General features: G+C 44.3%; 1 protein-coding gene across 1 annotated transcript; it reads right to left on the minus strand.

The window, feature by feature from the left end:
- Positions 1-27,974, minus strand: LOC307231968 (mucin-5B-like; the record flags this gene model as incomplete). Its single annotated transcript, XM_080002849.1, has 54 exons — positions 1-178; positions 446-566; positions 1,046-1,085; positions 1,528-1,656; positions 1,740-1,838; positions 1,986-2,111; positions 2,533-2,573; positions 2,686-2,787; positions 3,307-3,475; positions 3,572-3,603; positions 3,710-3,849; positions 4,026-4,095; positions 4,194-4,372; positions 4,565-4,772; positions 5,004-5,187; positions 5,462-5,706; positions 5,833-6,004; positions 7,305-7,572; positions 8,569-8,810; positions 9,899-9,963; positions 10,031-10,307; positions 10,881-11,144; positions 11,570-11,637; positions 11,705-11,981; positions 12,555-12,818; positions 13,379-13,535; positions 14,617-14,858; positions 15,287-15,351; positions 17,493-17,648; positions 17,751-17,879; positions 18,083-18,239; positions 18,378-18,617; positions 19,048-19,227; positions 19,316-19,423; positions 19,512-19,650; positions 19,872-20,023; positions 20,117-20,217; positions 20,333-20,382; positions 20,944-21,199; positions 21,428-21,554; positions 21,704-21,798; positions 22,034-22,198; positions 22,820-22,957; positions 23,049-23,118; positions 23,213-23,317; positions 24,019-24,157; positions 24,247-24,364; positions 24,487-24,612; positions 25,178-25,391; positions 26,045-26,151; positions 26,243-26,333; positions 26,763-26,877; positions 26,965-27,200; positions 27,933-27,974. 54 exons carry the CDS (start codon positions 27,972-27,974, stop codon positions 1-3), a joined length of 7,980 nt encoding a protein of 2,659 aa, XP_079858975.1.
- Positions 27,975-27,976: the final 2 nt, after the last annotated feature.

Consider the following 27,976-nt stretch of genomic DNA (forward strand, 5'->3'; position numbering starts at 1 on the left):
TCACTGATTTGTCTTTTTCTCACAATCAGTGACATGGCAACCGCACTTATCAATCGATATGTAGGACTGCGTCATCTTCTTTCCGTCCGCGCAGATCATCTCCACCTCCTTCTTACTGGTGGATGCTTCCTGGCAGCAGGAGCACGAGTGCATCAAGCTGTTCATCTCTGCGGAATATCTTGAAACAAAAACAGGGGAAGACGGCGTTTATCTAACTGGATGGACGGATGGATGGATGGACAGATGGATGGATAGATAGATGGATAGATGGATGGATAGATAGATAGATAGATAGATAGATAGATAGATGGATAGATGGATAGATGAATAGATGGATAGATGGATAGATAGATGGATAGATGGATAGATAGATAGATAGATGGATAGATAGATGGATAGATAGATAGATGGATAGGAGGGTGGTTTAGAATGGGTTAAATCTCACATTGAGGACGTTCCACAGGACCCCTGACACGCTGTGATGTTCACTGGCACCGCTGACTTGCAGTCCTTCACCTGAAGATACGTGGGGCTCTTCTTGATCTGGCAGCTGTAACGGGGAGTACCTGGAAATAATACATGCGTTAGTTTTGGGGATTTTTTGGGAAATTGTATTATTATTTTGTTGTATTATTATTATTTTGCGTTATTGTATTGTATTTGTATCATTGTTTGTATTACTGGTTGTTTGTGTTATCATTTGCATTATTGTATTTTTATTATCGTGTTTTGTATTATTGTCATTGTATTCTTATTTTGTTAATACACTGTTTGTTACATGTTGTACTTTGAGGTTCCTTCAAGCTTCAGTTATTAACGTTTCATTCTTAGCTTTTGGGGTGAGGTTTTAATGGTTCCAGATGCAGATGCCAAAAACGTCCAGTGACTATTGAACAGATTGAAGTGTAGAAAATGTTTTTTTTTTTAAACCATTTCATTTAAAATAAACCAAAAGAAAAAAACAGATTTACATAAAAGGGCTGTGAGAATAACTGAGTTTCATAGAAAGGGAACGTGAAGACAAAGGTTTTTCAGAGTCACTTACATGTTCTGCAACAGCCATTCTCATCCTGTTTCTCAGTTCCCTGTAAAAAAGACAAACTTAATAATTAAGTTTAGTGTAATTAATAACAAATTGAAGTGAAATTTCAATTACACTTACATTTTAACGTCAAATTGTTTTCAAAGTTAAAATGTTATGAAAAGGCTGTTGACCAAAGCCACATGACATTGACGAGCCGCTTTCTTTGCTCGTCACAGTCGACTGTTTTGGCAAATTCATTGTTTTCGTTTTTCGTTCATTTATGCCCATTCAACCCGTCATGTCATCCATGTGGACCCGGGAAAACGAACCAAAAACGAAACGGGTGGCATCCACTCAAATGATGTCTTTTGAAATGAATAAGGAGATCCTCTCCCACGTTTATACCCGATTAAATGAAAGTCTCAGAACGAGTACTTTATTTGTTATTCCATAAAAATAAAAATAAACAGTTGATCGTAGGTTATGATTCTTGAATCACTCACAGGGACACAGTTGTGTGGGTTGAATTCAGCGCACTGAATCTTAGACATCACCAGCTTCAAATCCTCCTTCATCTTGACGCATTCGTACTTGGTGCAGTTGTCATTCGGAGGCGACCAGGACTGTGAAGGCTGCGGACCAGAGGCAGCGCGGCTTTGATTAAGCGCTGAATGCGTCTAAAATGAAGTTGTTTCCTATCACACACCCAACCCACCTCGATGTCATGAGAGGAATTGTCGGCCAGCTCCACAACGCATCTCTTCTTTATACAGGTTCCACAACATTGTCCAGGCTGGATCTTATACTCTGAGCCCTTTTTGGAGAGGAGGATAGACAGTTATATGTTACAATACATATACTAATGTACCCTATTTAAAATATAATGTATTCTATATTATTCAATTTAAATGCAAATGTTTCCATCTCGGTGAAAAAGGCCCCAGAAGGTTGATATAATTACCGGTTGACACTGGCGGTTGGAGCAGATCTGCACGTCACATATAATGGTGTTCAACCTGCTGTGAGGATCCAAGGTTTGGGTGCAGGTGCACGTTTCACAGGGGGATTTGGGAAACTTCACCCCAGGCTGGAGAAACACAGGAACGACCGTGAACTGTGACATTCGGTCGCTTTTTATTGTACCTCTGGGAGGAAATTTGGGACGGGATGAAGCAAGGGACACGTTCTCTTGTTCCAAGTGTCTCTAATTATTACAGTTATCTGTTCAAACTTTTCACCCTAAATTTGGAGCATCATTAAGTTATTTAGCATTTTAGTTTATATAACTCAAAATTTGATATGATAGAGAATACATCTACTGTACAAATGATCTATTAAGTATTTCAGATATCCTGGCAAAATATCAGCGTCTCAGACTTTTAATGTTTATGGAGACCACTGAAATATTTGCAGATAAAACACACCAAAATATATGTAAAAGGCAAATGCTTTTTCTTTAAAACTGTGTAAAAATGACATCCCATCATATGACATCATACGGTACTTACCTTGTACTCAGTATCATTGAATACACAGACTCCAGCAGGTACTGAATAAAAAAAAGTATGAAAAGTTTTAACAGTGGCAAAAGCAGATTTCTTTACTTTTCCATCACATCTGATGTGTAAATATTTGCAGAATGACTCTACTGAGGAGCTCACCACACGTATACTTGGGGCAGCAAGCATCCTCTGACATGTTCATCTTCAGCTCGAATCCCAGCGGACACTTCTTTGGCTCTGAACACAGTTTTCTTTCGCATTCTGTTGTTGGAGGGTAAATATCACGAGCATTAAGTGTGTTATGGTGAAAATAACTTTCTGAAATATAGAACCTGGTCCACAGATTGGTTTTCTGGGTTAAAGTCTCTTACTGTTTTCTGTTCATATTGGTTTGAACACAAACCAGGATAAGCAACTGTACAGTTCAACAAATTAATAATTTCGTATGATATAATATAATATGCATATTATCCCTTATTAAACCACTGAGACCGAATATTGATTTGAAATCATTTTATGACTAGTTTAAGAGCTTCCGCTGATAAATATCGTTCCACAGCGATGTAGGAGTGGTTGTCACTGGCAACGGTCATTGTAATCAGATAATTGACCACTGATTGCTGCTATCGACCAGTCAGAATCAAGTATTCCACACAACCATGTAATAATATAATACAATATAATGTAATATAATCGTCTTCCTCAGGATCGGACGTGTTGACACATGACTATTACGTAATGATCTTGACGATCAGAATGTCAAATCAGCTGATCGCTCACCACATTTCTGGCTCGGGCAGCAGCCCACCGTGTGGTTGACCAACACCTCGCCTTCCTGGTTGCAGGGCAGCGGCCCCAGGGGCGGACACTTCACCGGCTCACACTGGACGCTGAGCGTCTCCTCATCGCACACACACGTCTGGCAGTCCGTAACCCACTTCTCACCAATCTGAAGGAAAGGAAAACGAAGAGCGCACACATGAGAACTCACGACAAACACAAGACAAATAAATCCTAAACTTATGAATATTAAGCACATTTATACCTTTGTTGGTTTTCCGTTAGGTCCAGTACAACCTTAAAAACAAAAGGAGATGTCCAGTCTTCGGTTAGGTACTTTGATTTTACATGATTACACAGTTTATGCGATGGATTTTTAAAAGTAACATCAAGGTGGTCTTACAGGAGGAGACACAGCTGTCAGAGTTTGACCCGAACAAGATCGTCCCCTCGGGACAGAAACATCCCTCCGTGGAGCTCTGACACACGGACATCTGCATACTGTTCCTCAACTTACAGGGCTCCACGTACCTCTCATTGTACCTATGGTGAAAGGAAGGCATCAAGGACTAGGACAATATATCGGTTACTTTTACTGTATGTTTTATTAATACTGAGAAAACTGTGCATTACAGCACGGTACAGAACAACGACAACAACTAATGTCATTTACTGAAGTGTGAAAGAGAAACTAATGTTGAGTTTTTTACTGTTGTTACCTTGCATTACATGTTGGTACGAGAGTCGAGCTGCACGGCTTGTAGACCTTATGTTCTGGACAAGGATATTCTGCAAAAACAGAGTGGATCCAAAGAGTTAAGAACTGACCAAACCGCTTGTTAAGAATTTCAGCGGCAAGTGATCAAATGATGGTAAAATCCTCATACCACATGTTCCATTGGTAGAGTCCCTCCAGTCCACGCAGATGGAGTTGGAAGCGCACATCGCCGCGTACATCTTCAAACTGGAGCAGCCCACTGCCTCTTGTGACATGTGGCAAACATCATATTTGCACGCCTCGTAGTAGGGCTGGGGTGGCAAAACTTTGTGGCATTCCTTGAAAACTCTTCAAAAAGAAATTTGCACATTTCAAACAAGCAAAATAGCAGATGGTCAGGGTTAGAGTTAGGGTTAGGGTGTCGTCCAAGTCCAATGGGACATTTTTTGGACTATTGGGGCTTTGGAATAATGGGCCGTTGGAACAATGGCGTGGCACCCAGACTATTGCACAAGTGTGTTGGTGTTTGTTTTTTCTTACTTGCTGTGAATGATTTCACAAATGTCTGTGCTGCAGTTAGCTGGCGGTTGTGTTGTGAACACAGCTGTTGGTGAAGGGGTGGGCAGGTTGTCACAGTATGGCTTCTTCTTATCCTTGACATACCAATCATGAGCCATCTCAACACATGAGGGATGGATCTGGCCGTTTGACAATCTGCAGTCATTCGTTTTGTCGTTATCACAGGTACCTTGTGGAAACCAATGTCAAAATTAAAATTGTAATATATGTAAAAAGTATTAAAAAATAATCATAAAAATAAAATGGGAATACAGTATGATTCTGCTGCAGACCCCTTGCAGTCTGTTCAAAGACTCCTAGGGGCAACGGACCCCGGTTTGGGAACCCTTGTTTTGTTTTACATTGTATTTGCTGCTGTTTTTGAAATAATAGCATTCGGTTAGGTTAGTTGTCAGCTCACCACACTGTCCCTCTGTGTTGTTGTGGAAGATGGAATATGGCAGGTCGATGGTAAAAGAGAGTCCTTTGAACATGATGGTTGCACCGATTTCTGGGATTTTTACGACCATTTCGATCACAGTGCTTGTGATGATGAAGTCCTTATTGGAATATATCGGGATTACCTGCTTTCCATTTACATATATCTAAAAGAAAAACATAAAGTCAATTAAAATCAGTTCAGATTTCTTTCTGATTAGTTCTTATCAAGATTGCATGTTATGGGTTGCTTCGGTACTTGAATTTGTGTAAACCAAAGGTATGCATAACCCCTATAATCACAGATATTTTAAATCATGCATATCGGTTATCAAGCTTCATTAGCAAATCATTTGTTGGTGTACATATAAAATATTAACAAAATGGGGAAAAAAAAATCACAATTTATATGAAACAGATGGTGATTGCTGTGAGTTTTACCAGGTTCACAGTCTTCGGTACCCTCTCCTGTGTGAGGACGATTTCATAGTTTTTGTAAGACACAATCAGGGAGTGAGCACACGACACTTTTCCAGAAGAATCACAGTGTTCGTTGTCGATGAGGATACTGAAATTGTGTCGGGAAACAACCTCCTTCACCAAGACGTATGTGCAGTTTTCCTGAAAACTGTAATATTTCCCATCAAATGTCACAAAATGAGGATCTCCCCATCCGGTGCATACACCTGACAACACAAAATGGTGAAGTGAGTGTGACGTCAACATTGAATATCGGCCTCAGTGAAACCAGGCGATGTCTCCATAAAAAGTGTTTAATTTGAAGCGTTTGCTTTGAATGGATTTAGACTCACATTTGCATTCGTAGTGGAAGCAGCATCCCGCCTCGTCGTACACCCGAACTGGCTGGTGGCTGTTCTCACACACGGGTTTGGTCACGTGCAGACATTTCACATATGTGGTGATTACTCGGCCGTTATCGCATGTTTCAGTGGAACAGTTGCTCGACGTCCACGATTCACCATTCTGCCGTGGGCGAAGTGACAGTATTAACGAAAAGAGGTTTTTGAATAGCCTCAGACTGAAATATGTACAACTGTTAATTAATGGCTTATTTTACACAAGAATAGTTCCAAAGATGTTTGTTAATGATTTCTTAATATAGTACAAAGTTCAGAAATAAGACGCTTTCATCATGTGGAAAACACAATTATGGCATTGACTACAGCATTAGTTAATTACTCAGTAAACACGAATGGATGCCTTTGATAAGGATCAACTGATAGATTACATTATACAGTCACATTTTTCAAAACAACCTCATTAAAAATTGCTCCCCTTATTTGAATAATTTTGTCCAATTTGAAGTATGACTCATAATAGTTTCTCATAATGTGAATGCATTGCTCTCATGTTCCCATACCTTCCTAGATGGTGTAAGCTGCTCACAGTCTCCGGAAGGAGTTTCTGGGGTAGGAGTTGTTGTCGGTGCACTTGGTGTGGTCGTATGACATGGTGTGGCACGCTTCTCAACGTTACATGTTGAATTGCAATAGGATGTGAAGCACCAGCCTGCCCCATCCGTCTCATTATAGATGAAGGAACCTAACAACATATTTTAACAGTGTGAGATGAAAGTACCAAACGATCTGGAATTATATTGGGAGCAGACGAGCGTGGATGCTGTCCACATTTATCCAGATGTTTGACCTTTCATAAAAAAATAACTTCAATAGGTTGGCTAGAATTGAGAATTAGAGTCCACCCATTTCCCCCACCAAAATGAACCCCTGTGAACACCAGATTTGAACATTATTGGATTTGAATGACCAATATTTTTTTAGCTTTTTTTATGCAACAAGCTAACATTTGAAAAAGAAAAACAAACTGTCATGCCGCATATCCTAACAGGTCGAACTCACCAGGAGAGAATTGACGATCCCTGTACTTGCAGACACACAAAGTTGTACTGCCTGGTTGTGCTGATGACGGTGTAGGTAGTGAAGTAGAGGCTGTTGAGGAACTTGTAGAGGTCATTAAGGTGGGCTGCTCGGTGGTGGTGGTGGTGGGCTGCTGTGTGGTTGTGGTGGTGGTGGGCTGCTCTGTGGTGGTGGTGGGGTTCTCTGTTATTGTGGTGGTAGGCTGCTCTGTGGTGGGTGAAGTAGTAGGCTGCTCTGTGGTTGTGGTTGGCTGCTCTGTAGTTGTGGTGGTGGTGGTGGGCTGCTCAGTGGTTGCTACTGTAGTTGCTATTGTCGTGGTTGAAGTCGTTGTGGTCGATGCTGTAGTTGCTGTGGTGGATGGCTGTTCAGTAACTGTAGTCCCAGACGTGTTCTTGGTCGTTGATGTACTTGTTGGTTTCTCTGTGGTTGTTTTGGTAGTGGTTGGCTGCTCTGTGGTTGCTGTTGAGGTGGGTTGTTCTGTGGTTGTCGTAGTTGTCGGTAGTTTTGTGGTTGTTGCCGTGGTGGTGGAACTTGATGTGGTTGGTCCTGCAGTGCTCAAGCTTTCTTGGGTTGTTGTGCTGGTGAACTGCTGTGTGGTTGTTACTGTGGTAGTTGGCTGTTGTGTGGTTGTTGCTGGAGCTGTAGTTGTGCTGGCTGTGGTTTGGCATTGGTCAACACAGCATTTGACACGTATCTCATAATCTAAACACATAGGCGGCAAGCTCTGGTCTTGGTTGCGACAAATCAGCCCGACCTTTGGGTCACATTTAACCTTCTGACCTACTTGAGCCAAAGTCAAATCTTTGTACTGTTTTGCTCTGCACTCTATTTCCAAAGGCTTGCTGCAAATTCTCAGGTCAGGGTTTTTAATTGATTGTATTAGTTCAGAATCTCCGCCATTTGTGTCAGGATAATCATTGTTGATCCAGTCTGTCCATTTACAAACAATGCATCCAGTAGTTGTTGGTGCTTTTGTGGTTGAAGTAGTTGTAATCCCTTCAGTGGTTGTAGGCTGCTCTGTTGTGGTTGTGGTGATGATGGGCTGCTGTGTGGTTGTGGTGGTGGGCTTCTCTGTGGTTGGTGAAGTAGTAGGCTGCTCTGTGGTTGTGGTTGGCTGCTCTGTGGTGGTGGGGTTTTCTGTTATTGTGGTGGTAGGCTGCTCTGTGGTGGGTGAAGTAGTAGGCTGCTCTGTGGTTGTGGTTGGCTGCTCTGTAGTTGTGGTGGTGGTGGTGGTGGTGGGCTTCTCAGTGGTTGGTACTATGGTAGTTGGCTGTCGGGTGGTTGTAGTGGTGGTGGTGGACTGCTGTGTGGTTGCAGGGATGTGCTCCTTTGTGATAAGGGCTGTGGATGACTTTGGGCCACCAGTGAAGACCGGCTCTGTTGTGGTGGTTGTTTGTTCTGTGGTTGGTGAACTAGTAGGCTGCTCTGTAGTGGTTGTAGGCCGCTCTGTTGTGGTTGAAGTGGTGGTGGGCTGCTCTGTGGTTGTGGTGGTGGGCTGCTTTGTAGTTGTGGTGGTGGTGGGCTGCTCAGTGGTTGCTACTGTAGTTGCTATTGTCGTGGTTGAAGTCGTTGTGGTCGATGCTGTAGTTGCTGTGGTGGATGGCTGTTCAGTAACTGTAGTCCCAGACGTGTTCTTGGTCGTTGATGTACTTGTTGGTTTCTCTGTGGTTGTTTTGGTAGTGGTTGGCTGCACTGTGGTTGCTGTTGAGGTGGGTTGTTCTGTGGTTGTCGTAGTTGTCGGTAGTTTTGTGGTTGTTGCCGTGGTGGTGGAACTTGATGTGGTTGGTCCTGCAGTGCTCAAGCCTTCTTGGGTTGTTGTGCTGGTGAACTGCTGTGTGGTTGTTACTGTGGTAGTTGGCTGTTGTGTGGTTGTTGCTGGAGCTGTAGTTGTGCTGGCCGTGGTTTGGCATTGGTCAACACAGCATTTGACACGTATCTCATAATCTAAACACATAGGCGGCAAGCTCTGGTCTTGGTTGCGACAAATCAGCCCGACCTTTGGGTCACATTTAACCTTCTGACCTACTTGAGCCAAAGTCAAATCTTTGTACTGTTTTGCTCTGCACTCTATTTCCAAAGGCTTGCTGCAAATTCTCAGGTCAGGGTTTATAATTGATTGTATTAGTTCAGAATCTCCGCCATTTGTGTCAGGATAATCACTGTTGATCCAGTCTGTCCATTTACAAACAATGCATCCAGTAGTTGTTGGTGCTTTTGTGGTTGAAGTAGTTGTAATAACTGCAGTGGTTGTAGGCTGCTCTGTTGTGGTTGTGGTGATGATGGGCTGCTGTGTGGTTGTGGTGGTGGGCTGCTTAGTGGTGGTGGTGGGGTTCTCTGTTATTGTGGTGGTAGGCTGCTCTGTGGTTGGTGAAGTAGTAGGCTGCTCTGTAGTTGTGGTTGGCTGCTCTGTGGTTATGCTGGTGGTGGGCTTCTCAGTGGTTGGTACTACGGTAGTTGGCTGTTGGGTGGTTGTAATGGTGGTGGTGGACTGCTGTGTGGTTGTTACTGTGGTAGTTGGCTGTTGTGTGGTTGTTGCTGGAGCTGTAGTTGTGCTGGCCGTGGTTTGGCATTGGTCAACACAGCATTTGACACGTATCTCATAATCTAAACACATAGGCGGCAAGCTCTGGTCTTGGTTGCGACAAATCAGCCCGACCTTTGGGTCACATTTAACTTTCTGACCTACTTGAGCCAAAGTCAAATCTTTGTACTGTTTTGCTCTGCACTCTATTTCCAAAGGCTTGCTGCAAATTCTCAGGTCAGGGTTTATAATTGATTGTATTAGTTCAGAATCTCCGCCATTTGTGTCAGGATAATCATTGTTGATCCAGTCTGTCCATTTACAAACAATGCATCCAGTAGTTGTTGGTGCTTTTGTGGTTGAAGTAGTTGTAATAACTTCAGTGGTTGTAGGCTGCTCTGTTGTGGTTGTGGTGATGATGGGCTGCTGTGTGGTTGTGGTGGTGGGCTGCTCTGTGGTTGTGGTGGTGGGCTGCTTTGTCGTTGTGGTGGTGGTGGGCTGCTCAGTGGTTGCTACTGTAGTTGCTATTGTCGTGGTTGAAGTCGTTGTGGTCGATGCTGTAGTTGCTGTGGTGGATGGCTGTTCAGTAACTGTAGTCCCAGACGTTTTCTTGGTCGTTAATGTACTTGTTGGTTTCTCTGTGGTTGTTTTGGTAGTGGTTGGCTGCTCTGTGGTTGCTGTTGTGGTGGGTTGTTCTGTGGTTGTCGTAGTTGTCGGTAGTTTTGTGGTTGTTGCCGTGGTGGTGGAGCTTGATGTGGTTGGTCCTGCAGTGCTCAAGCTTTCTTGAGTTGTTGTGCTGGTGAACTGCTGTGTGGTTGTTACTGTGGTAGTTGGCTGTTGTGTGGTTGTTGCTGGAGCTGTAGTTGTGCTGGCCGTGGTTTGGCATTGGTCAACACAGCATTTGACACGTATCTCATAATCTAAACACATAGGCGGCAAGCTCTGGTCTTGGTTGCGACAAATCAGCCCGACCTTTGGGTCACATTTAACCTTCTGACCTACTTGAGCCAAAGTCAAATCTTTGTACTGTTTTGCTCTGCACTCTATTTCCAAAGGCTTGCTGCAAATTCTCAGGTCAGGGTTTTTAATTGATTGTATTAGTTCAGAATCTCCGCCATTTGTGTCAGGATAATCATTGTTGATCCAGTCTGTCCATTTACAAACAATGCATCCAGTAGTTGTTGGTGCTTTTGTGGTTGAAGTAGTTGTAACAACTTCAGTGGTTGTAGGCTGCTCTGTTGTGGTTGTGGTGATGATGGGCTGCTGTGTGGTTGTGGTGGTGGGCTGCTCTGTGGTTGTGGTGGTGGGCTGCTTTGTAGTTGTGGTGGTGGTGGGCTGCTCAGTGGTTGCTACTGTAGTTACTATTGTCGTGGTTGAAGTCGTTGTGGTCGATGCTGTAGTTGCTGTGGTGGATGGCTGTTCAGTAACTGTAGTCCCAGACGTTTTCTTGGTCGTTAATGCACTTGTTGGTTTCTCTGTGGTTGTTTTGGTAGTGGTTGGCTGCTCTGTGGTTGCTGTTGTGGTGGGTTGTTCTGTAGTTGTCGTAGTTGCCGGTAGTTTTGTGGTTGTTGCCGTGGCGGTGGAGCTTGATGTGGTTGGTCCTGCAGTGCTCAAGCTTTCTTGAGTTGTTGTGCTGGTGTACTGCTGTGTGGTTGTTACTGTGGTAGTTGGCTGTTGTGTGGTTGTTGCTGGAGCTGTAGTTGTGCTGGCCGTGGTTTGGCATTGGTCAACACAGCATTTGACACGTATCTCATAATCTAAACACATAGGCGGCAAGCTCTGGTCTTGGTTGCGACAAATCAGCCCGACCTTTGGGTCACATTTAACCTTCTGACCTACTTGAGCCAAAGTCAAATCTTTGTACTGTTTTGCTCTGCACTCTATTTCCAAAGGCTTGCTGCAAATTCTCAGGTCAGGGTTTTTAATTGATTGTATTAGTTCAGAATCTCCGCCATTTGTGTCAGGATAATCATTGTTGATCCAGTCTGTCCATTTACAAACAATGCATCCAGTAGTTGTTGGTGCTTTTGTGGTTGAAGTAGTTGTAACAACTTCAGTGGTTGTAGGCTGCTCTGTTGTGGTTGTGGTGATGATGGGCTGCTGTGTGGTTGTGGTGGTGGGCTGCTCTGTGGTTGTGGTGGTGGGCTGCTTTGTAGTTGTGGTGGTGGTGGGCTGCTCAGTGGTTGCTACTGTAGTTACTATTGTCGTGGTTGAAGTCGTTGTGGTCGATGCTGTAGTTGCTGTGGTGGATGGCTGTTCAGTAACTGTAGTCCCAGACGTTTTCTTGGTCGTTAATGCACTTGTTGGTTTCTCTGTGGTTGTTTTGGTAGTGGTTGGCTGCTCTGTGGTTGCTGTTGTGGTGGGTTGTTCTGTAGTTGTCATAGTTGCCGGTAGTTTTGTGGTTGTTGCCGTGGCGGTGGAGCTTGATGTGGTTGGTCCTGCAGTGCTCAAGCTTTCTTGAGTTGTTGTGCTGGTGTACTGCTGTGTGGTTGTTACTGTGGTAGTTGGCTGTTGTGTGGTTGTTGCTGGAGCTGTAGTTGTGCTGGCCGTGGTTTGGCATTGGTCAACACAGCATTTGACACGTATCTCATAATCTAAACACATAGGCGGCAAGCTCTGGTCTTGGTTGCGACAAATCAGCCCGACCTTTGGGTCACATTTAACCTTCTGACCTACTTGAGCCAAAGTCAAATCTTTGTACTGTTTTGCTCTGCACTCTATTTCCAAAGGCTTGCTGCAAATTCTCAGGTCAGGGTTTTTAATTGATTGTATTAGTTCAGAATCTCCGCCATTTGTGTCAGGATAATCATTGTTGATCCAGTCTGTCCATTTACAAACAATGCATCCAGTAGTTGTTGGTGCTTTTGTGGTTGAAGTAGTTGTAATAACTTCAGTGGTTGTAGGCTGCTCTGTTGTGGTTGTGGTGATGATGGGCTGCTGTGTGGTTGTGGTGGTGGGCTGCTCTGTGGTTGTGGTGGTGGGCTGCTTTGTAGTTGTGGTGGTGGTGGGCTGCTCAGTGGTTGCTACTGTAGTTGCTATTGTCGTGGTTGAAGTCGTTGTGGTCGATGCTGTAGTTGCTGTGGTGGATGGCTGTTCAGTAACTGTAGTGCCAGACGTTTTCTTGGTCGTTAATGTACTTGTTGGTTTCTCTGTGGTTGTTTTGGTAGTGGTTGGCTGCTCTGTGGTTGCTGTTGTGGTGGGTTGTTCTGTGGTTGTCGTAGTTGCCGGTAGTTTTGTGGTTGTTGCCGTGGCGGTGGAGCTTGATGTGGTTGGTCCTGCAGTGCTCAAGCTTTCTTGAGTTGTTGTGCTGGTGTACTGCTGTGTGGTTGTTACTGTGGTAGTTGGCTGTTGTGTGGTTGTTGCTGGAGCTGTAGTTGTGCTGGCTGTGGTTTGGCATTGGTCAACACAGCATTTGACACGTATCTCATAATCTAAACACATAGGCGGCAAGCTCTGGTCTTGGTTGCGACAAATCAGCCCGACCTTTGGGTCACATTTAACCCTCTGACCTACTTGAGCCAAAGTCAAATCTTTGTACTGTTTTGCTCTGCACTCTATTTCCAAAGGCTTGCTGCAAATTCTCAGGTCAGGGTTTTTAATTGATTGTATTAGTTCAGAATCTCCGCCATTTGTGTCAGGATAATCATTGTTGATCCAGTCTGTCCATTTACAAACAATGCATCCAGTAGTTGTTGGTGCTTTTGTGGTTGAAGTAGTTGTAATAACTTCAGTGGTTGTAGGCTGCTCTGTTGTGGTTGTGGTGATGATGGGCTGCTGTGTGGTTGTGGTGGTGGGCTGCTCTGTGGTTGTGGTGGTGGGCTGCTTTGTAGTTGTGGTGGTGGTGGGCTGCTCAGTGGTTGCTACTGTAGTTGCTATTGTCGTGGTTGAAGTCGTTGTGGTCGATGCTGTAGTTGCTGTGGTGGATGGCTGTTCAGTAACTGTAGTGCCAGATGTTTTCTTGGTCGTTAATGTACTTGTTGGTCTCTCTGTGGTTGTTTTGGTAGTGGTTGGCTGCTCTGTGGTTGCTGTTGTGGTGGGTTGTTCTGTGGTTGTCGTAGTTGCCGGTAGTTTTGTGGTTGTTGCCGTGGCGGTGGAGCTTGATGTGGTTGGTCCTGCAGTGCTCAAGCTTTCTTGAGTTGTTGTGCTGGTGTACTGCTGTGTGGTTGTTACTGTGGTAGTTGGCTGTTGTGTGGTTGTTGCTGGAGCTGTAGTTGTGCTGGCCGTGGTTTGGCATTGGTCAACACAGCATTTGACACGTATCTCATAATCTAAACACATAGGCGGCAAGCTCTGGTCTTGGTTGCGACAAATCAGCCCGACCTTTGGGTCACATTTAACCTTCTGACCTACTTGAGCCAAAGTCAAATCTTTGTACTGTTTTGCTCTGCACTCTATTTCCAAAGGCTTGCTGCAAATTCTCAGGTCAGGGTTTTTAATTGATTGTATTAGTTCAGAATCTCCGCCATTTGTGTCAGGATAATCACTGTTGATCCAGTCTGTCCATTTACAAACAATGCATCCAGTAGTTGTTGGTGCTTTTGTGGTTGAAGTAGTTGTAATAACTTCAGTGGTTGTAGGCTGCTCTGTTGTGGTTGTGGTGATGATGGGCTGCTGTGTGGTTGTGGTGGTGGGCTGCTCTGTGGTGGTGGTGGGGCTCTCTGTTATTGTGGTGGTAGGCTGCTCTGTGGTGGGTGAAGTAGTAGGCTGCTCTGTGGTTGTGGTTGGCTGCTCTGTAGTTGTGGTGGTGGTGGTGGTGGTGGTGGTGGGCTTCTCAGTGGTTGATACTATGGTAGTTGGCTGTTGGGTGGTTGTAGTGGTGGTGGTGGACTGCTGTGTGGTTGCATCGATGAGCTTCTCTGTGGTAGGGGCTGTGGATGACTTTGGGCCACCAGTGAAGACCTGCTCTGTTGTGGTGGTTGTTTGTTCTGTGGCTGGTGAACTAGTAGGCTGCTCTGTAGTGGTTGTAGGCTGCTCTGTGGTGGTTGGAGTGGTGGTAGGCTGCTCTGTGGTTGTGGTGGTGGGCTGCTTTGTCGTTGTGGTGGTGGTGGGCTGCTTAGTGGTTGCTACTGTAGTTGCTATTGTCGTGGTTGAAGTCGTTGTGGTCGATGCTGTAGTTGCTGTGGTGGATGGCTGTTCAGTAACTGTAGTCCCAGACGTTTTCTTGGTCGTTAATGTACTTGTTGGTTTCTCTGTGGTTGTTTTGGTAGTGGTTGGCTGCTCTGTGGTTGCTGTTGTGGTGGGTTGTTCTGTGGTTGTTGTAGTTGTCGGTAGTTTTGTGGTTGTTGCCGTGGTGGTGGAGCTTGATGTGGTTGGTCCTGCAGTGCTCACGCTTTCTTGAGTTGTTGTGCTGGTGAACTGCTGTGTGGTTGTTAATGTGGTAGTTGGCTGTTGTGTGGTTGTTGCTGGAGCTGTAGTTGTGCTGGCCGTGGTTTGGCATTGGTCAACACAGCATTTGACACGTATCTCATAATCTAAACACATAGGCGGCAAGCTCTGGTCTTGGTTGTGACAAATCAGCCCGACCTTTGGGTCACATTTAACCTTCTGACCTACTTGAGCCAAAGTCAAATCTTTGTACTGTTTTGCTCTGCACTCTATTTCCAAAGGCTTGCTGCAAATTCTCAGGTCAGGGTTTTTAATTGATTGTATTAGTTCAGAATCTCCGCCATTTGTGTCAGGATAATCATTGTTGATCCAGTCTGTCCATTTACAAACAATGCATCCAGTAGTCGTTGGTGCTTTTGTGGTTGAAGTAGTTGTAATAACTTCAGTGGTTGTAGGCTGCTCTGTTGTGGTTGTGGTGATGATGGGCTGCTGTGTGGTTGTGGTGGTGGGCTGCTCTGTGGTTGTGGTGGTGGGCTGCTTTGTAGTTGTGGTGGTGGTGGGCTGCTCAGTGGTTGCTACTGTAGTTGCTATTGTCGTGGTTGAAGTCGTTGTGGTCGATGCTGTAGTTGCTGTGGTGGATGGCTGTTCAGTAACTGTAGTCCCAGACGTTTTCTTGGTCGTTAATTTACTTGTTGGTTTCTCTGTGGTTGATTTGGTAGTGGTTGGCTGCTCTGTGGTTGCTGTTGAGGTGGGTTGTTCTGTGGTTGTCGTAGTTGTCGGTAGTTTTGTGGTTGTTGCCGTGGTGGTGGAGCTTGATGTGGTTGGTCCTGCAGTGCTCAAGCTTTCTTGAGTTGTTGTGCTGGTGTACTGCTGTGTGGTTGTTACTGTGGTAGTTGGCTGTTGTGTGGTTGTTGCTGGAGCTGTAGTTGTGCTGGCCGTGGTTTGGCATTGGTCAACACAGCATTTGACACGTATCTCATAATCTAAACACATAGGCGGCAAGCTCTGGTCTTGGTTGCGACAAATCAGCCCGACCTTTGGGTCACATTTAACCTTCTGACCTACTTGAGCCAAAGTCAAATCTTTGTACTGTTTTGCTCTGCACTCTATTTCCAAAGGCTTGCTGCAAATTCTCAGGTCAGGGTTTTTAATTGATTGTATTAGTTCAGAATCTCCGCCATTTGTGTCAGGATAATCATTGTTGATCCAGTCTGTCCATTTACAAACAATGCATCCAGTAGTTGTTGGTGCTTTTGTGGTTGAAGTAGTTGTAATAACTTCAGTGGTTGTAGGCTGCTCTGTTGTGGTTGTGGTGATGATGGGCTGCTGTGTGGTTGTGGTGGTGGGCTGCTGTGTGGTTGTGGTGGTGGGCTGCTGTGTGGTTGTGGTGGTGGGCTGCTCTGTGGTGGTGGTGGGGCTCTCTGTTTTTGTGGTGGTAGGCTGCTCTGTGATGGGTGAAGTAGTAGGCTGCTCTGTGGTTGTGGTTGGCTGCTCTGTAGTTGTGGTGGTGGTGGTGGTGGTGGTGGTGGGCTGCTGTGTGGTTGTGGTGGTGGTGGGCAATGCTGTGGTTGAAGTAAGACTCACAGTAGTGCTGATAGTGGTTGAAATTCCTGTAAAATAAACAATATTTGGACATTTCAATTCACAATGTATAATAATGCAATGCTCTCCCTTTTTATCGAGAGTGAGCAACATTTCAAATCACTGTAATCCTATTGTCCTCATTTAGAAACAGTGAAAGATTTTATTTTTGTAATATGACCACCCAAAGGAGAGGCTATATTTATGAACTGAAATAAATATTGTTTGTCCAAATGCCTGCTCTTGAATGTAATTCTCACCAGAAGTTGTAAAATTGAAAATGGTTGTTGTGGGTGCCTGGGTCGTAACACAATGTATAAGGGTTTTGTTGACGTGTCCATGTTCTCCGCACACAGCAATGAAGCAGGTTTGGTCCCCATCATGTGTGTTGTAGATTATGTCACCATACTTGTAAGTATTGTCACCATAAATACAGATGCAAGCTGAAAAGGGAAAAAAAGTGAAAGATTAGTGAATTTCTTTAATATTTTCATTAGTTTATGTATTGATCGTATTGTATTTATTCACAGTATTTTATAATTACACGATCCAGCAGAATCTTAATAAATAAATGGTTTAGTGGTATGGTACTCACCTTTGACATCATAGGTGCATTTGGCTTGTGATGATGAGCAATGACTGCAAAGCAATAGTTGTTTTTATTATTTTCTTTAAAAATACTATTTTAACAAACATTGCTATTAGTTTATTATTTTTATAAAATGTTCGCCATCATAATTATGTATTCAGTTATATAATGCTGTTATTTAAAAAGAAAAAAATATTCAGTGATTTTATATGAAATATGATATATGCTTTTATTCATATTTTATTCCCCTTCATCATGCATAGTATTAATCCACCAGGTATGACACAGCCCTTGGTATCAGGACCCCTGGGCTGGCTGAGCAAGTGCCCTTAAATCATTTACTCAAACATGCTTTTTGTTTTAAGTTCTGATTTTTGTGAAGTTGGCATTTTCTGTTATTTGGTAATATATTTTTTATATTACTTCTATATTATTTAATTTAATATATATATATATATATATATATATTTAATTCTTGCATATGTACAACATATTTGGTAAAATGTAATATTAATACAAGGTTGAACAAGCAGTTCTCTTCCACAGTTAGATTAGTACCATACCATGTATTACAATTCTCCGCCGTGGGCATTATTTCGCCTTCGTTGTAATGTTTCCCTCCATCACCATAGCAACCACACTCCTGTCCCGCCACACACTTCATGGTGCTTTCCTCCAAATAAGGGCGTTCAGGCGGGCATCTGGGATAGCAGCCTGAAAACAATCAGATATATCTTCGTCGAGAGCATGTATGCACACTGGAGAGGAGTCACACACGTGCACACACTAGAGAGGATGTAAAGGTGCTTGTTGTACCTTCTAGAGCTGGAATCTGCTCGGAGCACTTTGCAGATGGGTTCTTGCACGTCCTCATGCACGGTTTTCCACACGCCTCGTAGTGCCATTCGCATTCTCCAGCGGCGTTGTAGAAATCACAGAAAAGTGCTATATGAAGAAGGAATGCTCACTGATTAAAGACTGGTTAAAGGAGCAAATTGTGTCAAACTGATTTCACAATCAAGCTTTTCCCAGAATGTATTGGGGCTCTTGGATCCGGTTTGTAGAACCAGCCTTCACAAAAGAAAAAAAACCCAGGGTAATACTCTAACGTAATGACTTCATCCACCCGACAGACATCGGAGACTCACGGCAGATTGTGGGCGTCCTCCACCTCACGCAGCTTCCAGCGCGACTGCAGGCGGCTGCGTACGCCGCCACCGCGGAGCAGAAACACTTGCAGTCTCCTCCGGAGTTGCAAGCGCACGAGTCCTTCACACAGGCTTCGTAATAGTTCTGGGGATCCACCTTCGCAGAGGAGCCAAAATAATGTCAGTCGGTACGTTGTAGGATTTGCATGTCATCTCACCAGTGGATTACACCGCAAGACATGTTGTTTAACTAAACATTTCACATTCAAATTTTGGACACTATTTCCGTCTTTACCTGCGAGCGGCAAGCTGCGAACACCTCGCTGTTGATGATGCTGCATTGTTTCAAGGCCCACACCTGCCGTTGGGAGTACAGAGCGCACGGGTTCTTCTGAGCTTCGGTGTTGGGGCACGTGGGTGAAAGTTTCCAGCTGTTTCCAAACTCAAGTGCGTCAACCACGACTTCGTTGCTCGCGGTGGTGAAATCGTTCTTCACGTTTCCGTCGTAGTTCCCACAAAGTCCGCAGATTTTTCCCTGGAAATGGATTGTTAGATTGTGAAATTGGTAAAAGCGTAGGCTTGTTAAATCTTGTTTGTTTGGTTTTGAAATGAGAACAGTTTGGATATTACGGAAATGGTCTGAAACCCTAAAATATCTTTAGATTAGGCATTGATCATAATAGGAGCATCCTAATTGAAGAACATCGTCAATTAAGATTCCTAATTTGCACTGAATTAAGCGCTGAACGCACTGAATCAGTCCTATATGAAATCACCGAATCAGTCCTTCAGTCAGAAATAACCAAAATAACCATCCTAACAGCCAGACTACTTCTGCTGGGTCTACATGAAGAAAGGGAACATTGAAATGTAATGACAGAAATGTAAATGAAACTAGATTTTTTTCCAATCCTCAAAATTTTAGACAGGATGGGACAAGCCTCTAAGGTCCCTGTTACCCTCACATTGAACGAGGAGCTGAGTTTTATCAACAGCGTGGTCTCCTTGTCCCAGATGAGGATCAGGCCGTTCTGAGCCTCAATGACGAGATATATGCCAATGGAGTGGACCTTATAGGGCACGGCCACCGCGCTCTTTGGCTTTATAACCTTGACATTTTCCTCCGACAGCACCATCTCAGTGTTCTAAAAGGAACAAATAACATTAATTTGCAGACAAAAGCCAAAGCTGGTGTTTGAGCGTTTTAGCGTTGTGTCCATGGGGATCCTGTACCCCTAAGAAGAGCTTGATGGCGGTGGCGCAGGAGCTTTCACTGTTTCCACATGGGACGTTCTCGGTGATAACCCTGAAGGTGCCTTGTGTCCCATTGCCGCAATAATCCTGAGAGATAATAAATCATCTTTTATTTTGAAAGTAAATGTGGACAAACCACACACTCGTGGTAAAATGACCAAAACTTCCATGGTACCTGTGCAAAGATATATCCACAGTCCCCGTGGAAGGAAAACCTTTTGGCATCGAAGGTGATGTAATGTCCTTCTCCGTATATGGTGCAAGTTCCGTCACATTGAAGTTTGGTGCATTTCCATTTCCTAGCTTTGCAAGTGCTATGACGATGAGATAATAAAGTTTTATCATTTTTGGTTATTATGTCTAGTCGGGCTTTGGACAACATTGAAGCTGAGAACTCCTCAAACTGCCATTGGCGTGACCCCAGATTTATTCGACATTACTCCAGGAAAGAGGACAAAGCCTGAGTTGAACTCTACTCTGGGTTATAATAGCCATCCACTATACAGATATGTTACTGGCCAGAGAGCTCACTCACCAGGTGTTACAGTCCACCTTGACGCTCTGTCCAGGCCTGTAAGAGACTCCGTTGTGGGAACACGGACACAGATCTTCCGTGATGCAGCCTCCTTTTCCGTCCGACAGCAGGCCGGCGGGACAGACGCAGCCTGAGACGCACTGCATGCTCATCTGCAAAACACGACGCAACGCAAGGTTTCTGCACCGACTCAGAACAGGTCTCACTGGCGTGGTGCTACCAGGCGGGGCGAAATGTCAAATTACACATTCGGCGTCCAGACTGCCGCAGGTTCCTTGGCATTCCGAGCCCTTGGCGCCCGCTGGAGCGCTTGAGCAGTTGAAGAAAACCATGGGAGCCACGCACGCTGGAGGGGATTCAATGGAAAGTCGGAGAAGACGTTAGTGCGCCATGGGGGCGGGGTTTCTACGTCGATACGATGCCAAGGAAACGATAAAACCGTGTCAATGTTCTGGACTCACGTGTCTCAACCGACTTTCCGACACAGTTCAACTTTCCATCCTTACAGTAGCTGCGGTTTGGACACGGAAAGCAAAAAGACAGACAGGACAACAACGCTCATGAGGTTCCTTCATGGAATACTCTTAAATTAAAAATAAAAATCAACCTGGAGGGGGATTATTTTATAGCATTTTTTTTTAGGATTAATTTTGTTAAATTACCATAGCCTCTAGCAAAGTCATGAATCGACTTCGACTTGCATCTTTAAATCGACCAATTAAAAAATCATGTCATATGTTTTCATCAAAATATTTAGGGAGGTAGAGTGAACTCTCTTCTGGAGGAATAACCGACATATCTTCTTTTTAGAGTAAATCTTTGGTTTTCCAGTTTAGGGATTGGATGTTTGTCTGTGAGGTCAACCGTCACTTCCCTCAGTGATCGTCATTACATCGATGTAAAAAAAATCCATGTGTGGAAATTATTAAGGCTCACATTTTGGTGACATCCACATGAGACTGGTTTTTTGACTTTGTTTGTTGATGTCGACCAGACGGAAGTCGACACCAACGGAATCCTATGTATCCTGATATCAGCCCAACAATCCGTTATCCAGAGTTGCTATGGTCACCATTTAGTCCCGTGTCTCCAGGTGGGCTGGCCGGGGAGGATCTCATGGTCGCCCTCGTAGCAGGAGCACTTCGAGGCCGGGACGCACTTCCCCGCCTCGTTCAGGAAGGTTCCCTCAGCGCAGCCGCAGCCGTCCACCGGAGCGAAGTCCACCTGGCACACGGCGTCGGCCTTGCTCAGCGAGAGGCACGTCCTCCCGCAGCTGGTCATCCGGTAGCCGTACACCATGTTCCCAGGGCAGTTGGTGGAATATTTCTCTGTTGAAATTAGAAAAGAAAAGTGACGATTTTTAATCAAATTTTGCATTAACATTATTGACATGAACAACAATATTAACATTAACAATAACAATAATAACGTACATAACAACAACAAAATGCATGTCCCATTAATATATACATTTATATATATATATATATATATATATATATATATATATATATATTATAATTATATATTTTTTGGTTTGTTTTTGGAGATCTTACTGCAAGTGACGTTCCTCCATCCCTGCAGTGAGATGCCTGCAGCCTCACATGCGTGGACGTACGAGGACACAGAGGCACACATGCAGTCGTCGCTCCTCTCACATGCACAGCTGTCCTGCATGCAAGCCTGGGAGTCACAGCATAATAAAAAAAAATAAAGAAGAAAAAAAGAGCCTCAAATGTACGTCACAAACAAATGATAAACCGCATTGATATTGTATTCATCACTATGATTATATAAATGGCGATATATAAAAATATAGAATCAAATCTTACAGCTTCATAGACCTCGGGGCAAATCTCAGAATGGCATTTGGAGAAAATTCCTTTGGGGTCGGACAACATTGAGCACCAATGCTTGGCGTATTTTTCTGTAAAGATCCAAAAAAAAAAAAGACAAGGATAAGTGTTTATAATGGTCAATTATGTAAAGGTATGATGAATAAATTCCGTAACATTGACTTGTTCCTATTGATGGCTTTGGTGAGGAAGACTGTTATGTAACATCAGTCTGACTACTCGTGAGAAATGTTCTTAATGTACGTCACTTTGTGTCTAAATAATGTGATGAAATATAATATGGTGTAATATACAACAGTTAATCACCTCTGTCGAGAGTAAAACTGCACAGGTTCTCAAATTTGCGTTTCACATCAGGGCAGCTGGACTGTTTCTTCCAGGTGTTAGCGAACGATACAGCTGTGCCTTCAACCAAACCGTTGAGGGCCCTGAAGTCGTCAGCGGCCACATTGTTGAAGTCCCCACAGAGGCCTGCATGGGACGGGAGAAACCGCAGCATCACCCTTATTTTTCTTTTATCAACTTACCTAAGAAAATACATACACCCAATGTACATAAACAATGTACACCTCAATTACAAAACAGAGGTATATATTATTACTTTGAGAAACCACCCCCAAAAAATTGGAGCAAGCATTTTAAAGTGGTAATCCATACGTTTTTTTGTAATTGCGTCCCAGAAATTACATTAGAATTTTTTTCACTGCTGCGTTTACCCTCACTCACGTTCCTTTCTGTAGATTTTGCCTCCTAACTGATAGATTTTTTTTTTTTTTTGTCATTTCAGGCGGTGGGGATATTTTTTCGTCTGACCGTGCTGTTCTTGTTTGTGAATGTTCACAAAAAGGGTGAACTCTCTTGCACGTACCCGATCATTGCACTCTTGGTGGGAAAGGTGGACCCCCCACTAACGGATTGGAAACAGCATATAGAGGAGAAATTTCTTATATAGTTCCGGCTAAATTAAGTATACAATATGGGATTCTTATAATCGTATGGATTATCACTTTCAATTGAGCCAATGAGACATTTATTTCAGTGAACTACGATGCCAGATCTTTTAATCAATTGATATTGAATAAGGAAACCTACCGTTGACTTTTCCTTTATGGGAAGCACTAACAGTGATGTAGAGCTGCATTATGGGAGTCAGCTGGATTGCCAGCTGAAGCCCATAGTTGGTGTGGACGACGATGAAGAACGTTGATGGCTTGAAGATCGTTATATCATCTGAGGAAGGCAAAGAGACATTGCATTTGTTTCACTGATGGTTTGCTGCATTCTAAAAGAGGATAATTAATGTGAAAAGGAGGCCACTCACCTATGAATAGCGGCAACGGCGACATCAGTTTATTGTATAAAACCTTTCCACTTGCTCTGACCACAATCATCTGCAATTTGGAAGGGTGACATTATGACAGTGAGTGAATCCATCGAGACCTTCTGCTCCAATCAGAATGGGGGGCGTCACACTGTCCACTGTACCTTGTGTCCTTGATACACCAGAGTAACGGCGCTCAGACAGCTTTCTTTGTCTCTTTTTCCACATTTGCCCAGGTCACCCAGAACGGTGAAATTGCCATTCGTTGCCTGTGAACCAGCAAAGACGAGGTTAACGCCGAATTCCATCCATTTTCTGTTTTTCTATCTTTTGGTTCCCGCTGCGATACATGGAGTGACAGTCACTGCCGTGCATTATTCATTTTATACATTTGTTGTCTTATGTTATCTTACAAAATAAATTTCAATTTGACTGGTCACCACATTCACTTTTGCTCGTGAATGAGTGTAAATATCAGCGGCTGCCATGGTTGTAGCGCACCAATTATTGGCCATGACGCCTTTTTAACTCGGAAAAAAAATGTGGCGCAAAAGCAGGACGTGAGATTATCTGGAGGTGGCAAATAACCTGTTGTCCAAAACAGGTGCATACATAACTACATGTTTTTCACGTGTTCAAAAGGAATTCAAATGTCCTCTCCAGTACGACCTTGTAGATCTGGGCCAAGGTACTTCAAAATTCATGATCTCGCTGTGTCTAAACCATCAGGGAGCGGGGCCCTGGATCATGGGGCGAGGTGGAATACCTCTGCCGACATGTTTTAGAAATGAAGGGATATCGATCAAACCACCTGACTTCAGAAGGCATCTCACATGGAACTTCTCTCAGCCGAGCATGTCGTTATGTTTCACACCGAACATCTCAGTTAATGCAGCTATTTATTGCTGTTAATCGAAAAGAAAACATTTGAGTCATCGCAATCTTGACATCTTCATTCAAGCCCCCTGACCTTGGAAATGACATATGAGCATTCTCCGTGGAAGGTAAATGTTTTCTCATCGTAGGTGATGATGTGGGAACCTCCGAACATGGAGCACGTCGCCGGGCTGTCGGTGTCCTCACAATTCCACTTGCCCTGGACGCAGATACTGTAAAACGGGGTTTTATCGGTTAATCCGGCCGAATGCCACGTTCGTGCAGAATTCACAGGACAACAGATGTGGAGGTGGATGGCTACCATTTCTGGAAGACCCTGGAGAAGGACTCTCCGGGCTGGTAGGACTTCCTGTTGTGCGTGCAGGAGCACTGGTGCAGAGGAACGCACCCGCTCTGCATCACGTCGTCGAACACGGTCCCTTTGGGAGCGCGTGGAGAGTGCGTTAGTCTGGGAACCGCAGCTTACGCCGAGAATGGGTGAAGTATTTTATTTTAGCCAAAGCGGCCTCTCGGCATCAGTTTTTCTGGACTGAGAAGCTACCTGCGGGACAGAAGCATCCATCCGTGCAGTGCTCTTCACACATCTGGCTGCTCTTGGGGTTGCTGCAGGTGTCGGTGCACGGACTTCCGCACTCCTTGTACTCCATGTTGAAGGGACACGTCTTCGCTGTGAGGCCAAATCAAATGGAAAAGCTAAAATCGACGGCTCCTCTTACCTTTGCAAAAACCACTCAAAGGTTATGTCTATATGCCTGACGAAGGTCTCGGAAATGTGTCTGTGCATAGTTTGTGGACGTCCTGTTAAACCATGAGGTTTCCTATTTACATTTCTTTACTTGGATAGTTCGGTGCTAATACTCAACTCAGTATGCATTTGGATGCATTTGACTTCACCTTGCTTCCATCTGCCTATAATGACCTTAACAGCAGAAAACCCAGAGCGGAACTTAACCATCTTTAAGCTAATACGGTAATAGTTTTTAGGTTAGAAATGCTTAAGTTTAGGTGTAACTTAGCCATCTCTAACCTTATACCTAAACTTCGAAACCACCTTACATCAACCTTATGCCAATGATCAATATTCAGGGAGTCTGATTAACATTGACTCAGTTATGAAACTGTCAGTTAGTAGGAACATCGACTCAGTGGTAAATCAACTTATAGCCAGTTTATGCTGAGTTGACTATCACGTTGGACTATTCAGATAATAGTGTTGTCCCCCCAGTCCTCACCGCAGAGCTGGGCGGTCTTCCACGGCTGTGGGTTTCCTCCGGCGTGCGCACACTGTCTGGAATACTCGGAGACGGTGGAACACAGGCAGCTTCTGCTGTTTCCTTGGCAACGGCACAGGTCCTGCACGCAGGCGCTGATGAAGGCGTCGGTGTTGACCAGGTCCTTGCAGCTGGAGAACGCCGGACCGGATAGGAGCTTGGTGCACAGGCCCGTCTGCAAATATTGACCATTTACAATGGGAATCTACGTTCCGAGCGTTGTTGCTGTTATCATCGCAAGTCCTCGGTTGCGTGCGCAATTTCTTTTAAAGAAATTGCACCTTTTGGAGTCGATTTTGGAAAATATTACTTTTTTCCTTTTACTTTTAGATCTCAAAGGGGGTAATGCACAGTATGCATTATTTACTCAGGCACATTTTGTCGGACTAAAAAACATGATTCATTTGGTCACACCTCTCACACCTCTTACTCGCTGCTGTTCCTTCAGACATTTCCAAGTTTCTTGTTGTTAAAAATTTGCAGAATGATTTAATTTTATTAGTGGTAGTTACAATGCCACAAACTACAAACACACTAAATAGCTCCAAACCACTTGCTTGAACTGTGGGACTCAATCTTACTACTACGACTGACTATTTGGATCGCTTATTTTTTACTAATCCTACTCATGCTGGGAGAACTTTTATTTTTACTCACGCTCAAACAGAGTTGCCGTTTTCAAGAGGAACTACTTTTGTATAAGGAATATTCAGGGTTCCTCGCACAAACCTGGAATGTTGCTTTCCCAGTCAAATGCGCTTTCCCAGTCATGGGAAAAAAAAATACACCAGGGAACAGTGATATTTTCCCCGGTGCTTCATCTCCCACCTGATCTTTACAGACGCCGGCGCTCGGAGCAGCTCCCTCCTCGCAGGATTCCGTCGGCCCATTCACCTTCCACAGCTCCCCGTACTCCGCGATGCTCAGTGGAGATTCTGTTTGTTAGGGCAGGGAAAACTCTCTTTAAGCGACGGCGGGGCATCACCTCAGGCGGAGGTTGGTGCTGCGTCCTTGCTGAGCTTTTACCGTTTTTGATGAACTCGTCGAACACCTGCACTCCGTTGTAGTCTCCGCACAGGCCGCACGTCAGATTTTTGAATTTTTCATCCATCTCAACCTTTTAAAAGAAGTCGACGCGAAGCATAAATACAAGAAGGGCATTGGTGTTTGTGTAATTAGTTTCATACAAAGTCCTCTGTTTATTCTTTGGCCAGTGTTCATCGTTCAAACTAAAAACAATCTGTTTTTACAAAGACTCTCAAACTTTATTTAATATCTGTACTTTTATAATTCTGATCCCAGTAATTCCCGTTCATACAGTACCTCCAATGATAAAATGCAGCTGATCAAACCAGGATAAAGCAATTATTTTGGAGAGATTTGATCAATCAGTAGAATTCTGTCCTAATATTCAACATGGAGATAAAACCGCGGCCTCCATCTGTCACTGTCTTTCATAAATAAAATGCCCTTTATTTGAATGGTTATTTTCTGAAATGTTTTTTTTCATGCCAGCATAAAAAATAATAACGATAAAATGACATACCCACAGTGAGTCGTCTTCGTTCCACATCACGACTAAACCTAACTTTGCTACGATTTTGACGTAGGACTTCGTCCTCTCGATGGAGACGCCAAAGTGGCTGAACGGTATCACGACGCTGCGGGGAAAGAAAAATGTTGGGTCACACGCTTCTCCGTCCGCCGATAACACACGCAAACGGGAAACTAGATCCGCGTGCACTCACGGCAGGTCGTTGACGCTGATGGAAGCGTTGTGCAGCTCCACCACGGCTCCGTTCAGCTTCAGGGTGACCCTCCGGATTGAGGAGGCGCCGCCCGTCTCCTGCCACTGAATTTGGATGTAGAAGGACTCGTAGGTGCTCTTGCAGTCTGACGTCAGGATGTGGCTGCAGGCGGAGGGGAGCTGGAAGAAATCGCCGTCGAAGGTCTTGACGTGGTTGTTCCCCCACGTGCTGCAGAACTGCCCGTTGTGAGCAGGTCTCACCTCTGGTCAATGTGAATGATGAAGATATTTATTTTTTTTTTTACGATGAAATCGAATTCTAGTGAAACTATTGCTCCGTTATGCAACTTTAAAGAATGTCATGACATACCTGTTAACACTGACATTTTCGATCCGGGCTCCATCACCACTTAAAGAAAGAGAATAAATAACACATTTACGATTATGCCTTCACATTGTCACTGACATTTTCAGAGTATCATCTTTCCGGGCCTAAAGTGGCTCACTCCCCGTAGGAGGAAACCCCATTGAACTCTGATGTTGTAATCCTGACTTCATCCTGTCATCAAGGCACACTCTGAAGCACCGCATCCAGAGGCGGTACCTCAGTAAGATTTAAAGGTCTTAGCGGAAAGCGGAGCCTGTGCGTCAAAGTACCAACCGGAGTCTGCTCTCGGTCCAACGCTGAGGACAAGCCACGCCGCGAGCCACCCCAGAGGCATCCTGATCCCACTCATCATTGCAACACTCCCCGCTGCGACAGGGATGCTCGTGCCATCTGCCATCAGATCCTTATCTCCCACTTATTGTAGTGCGTGGCGTGTTGATAATTAAGGCGTGGTGGCGGTGGGACGGGCGGTGCCCCGTTTTATTTGTATATTTGGGATGGTCCACTCTCACACCACCGTCGGATGTGTTTGCAGATAAACTTTATTATTACAGAATGTTTCACCAAGCATCCTCATCCACCTGCTCCTTGTGAGTGGAGGAGGATGGGTGTTGGGTGGACATGT

Source organism: Zeus faber (genome assembly GCF_960531495.2).
Source record: "Zeus faber genome assembly, chromosome: 6".
NCBI classification, from domain to species: domain Eukaryota; kingdom Metazoa; phylum Chordata; class Actinopteri; order Zeiformes; family Zeidae; genus Zeus; species Zeus faber.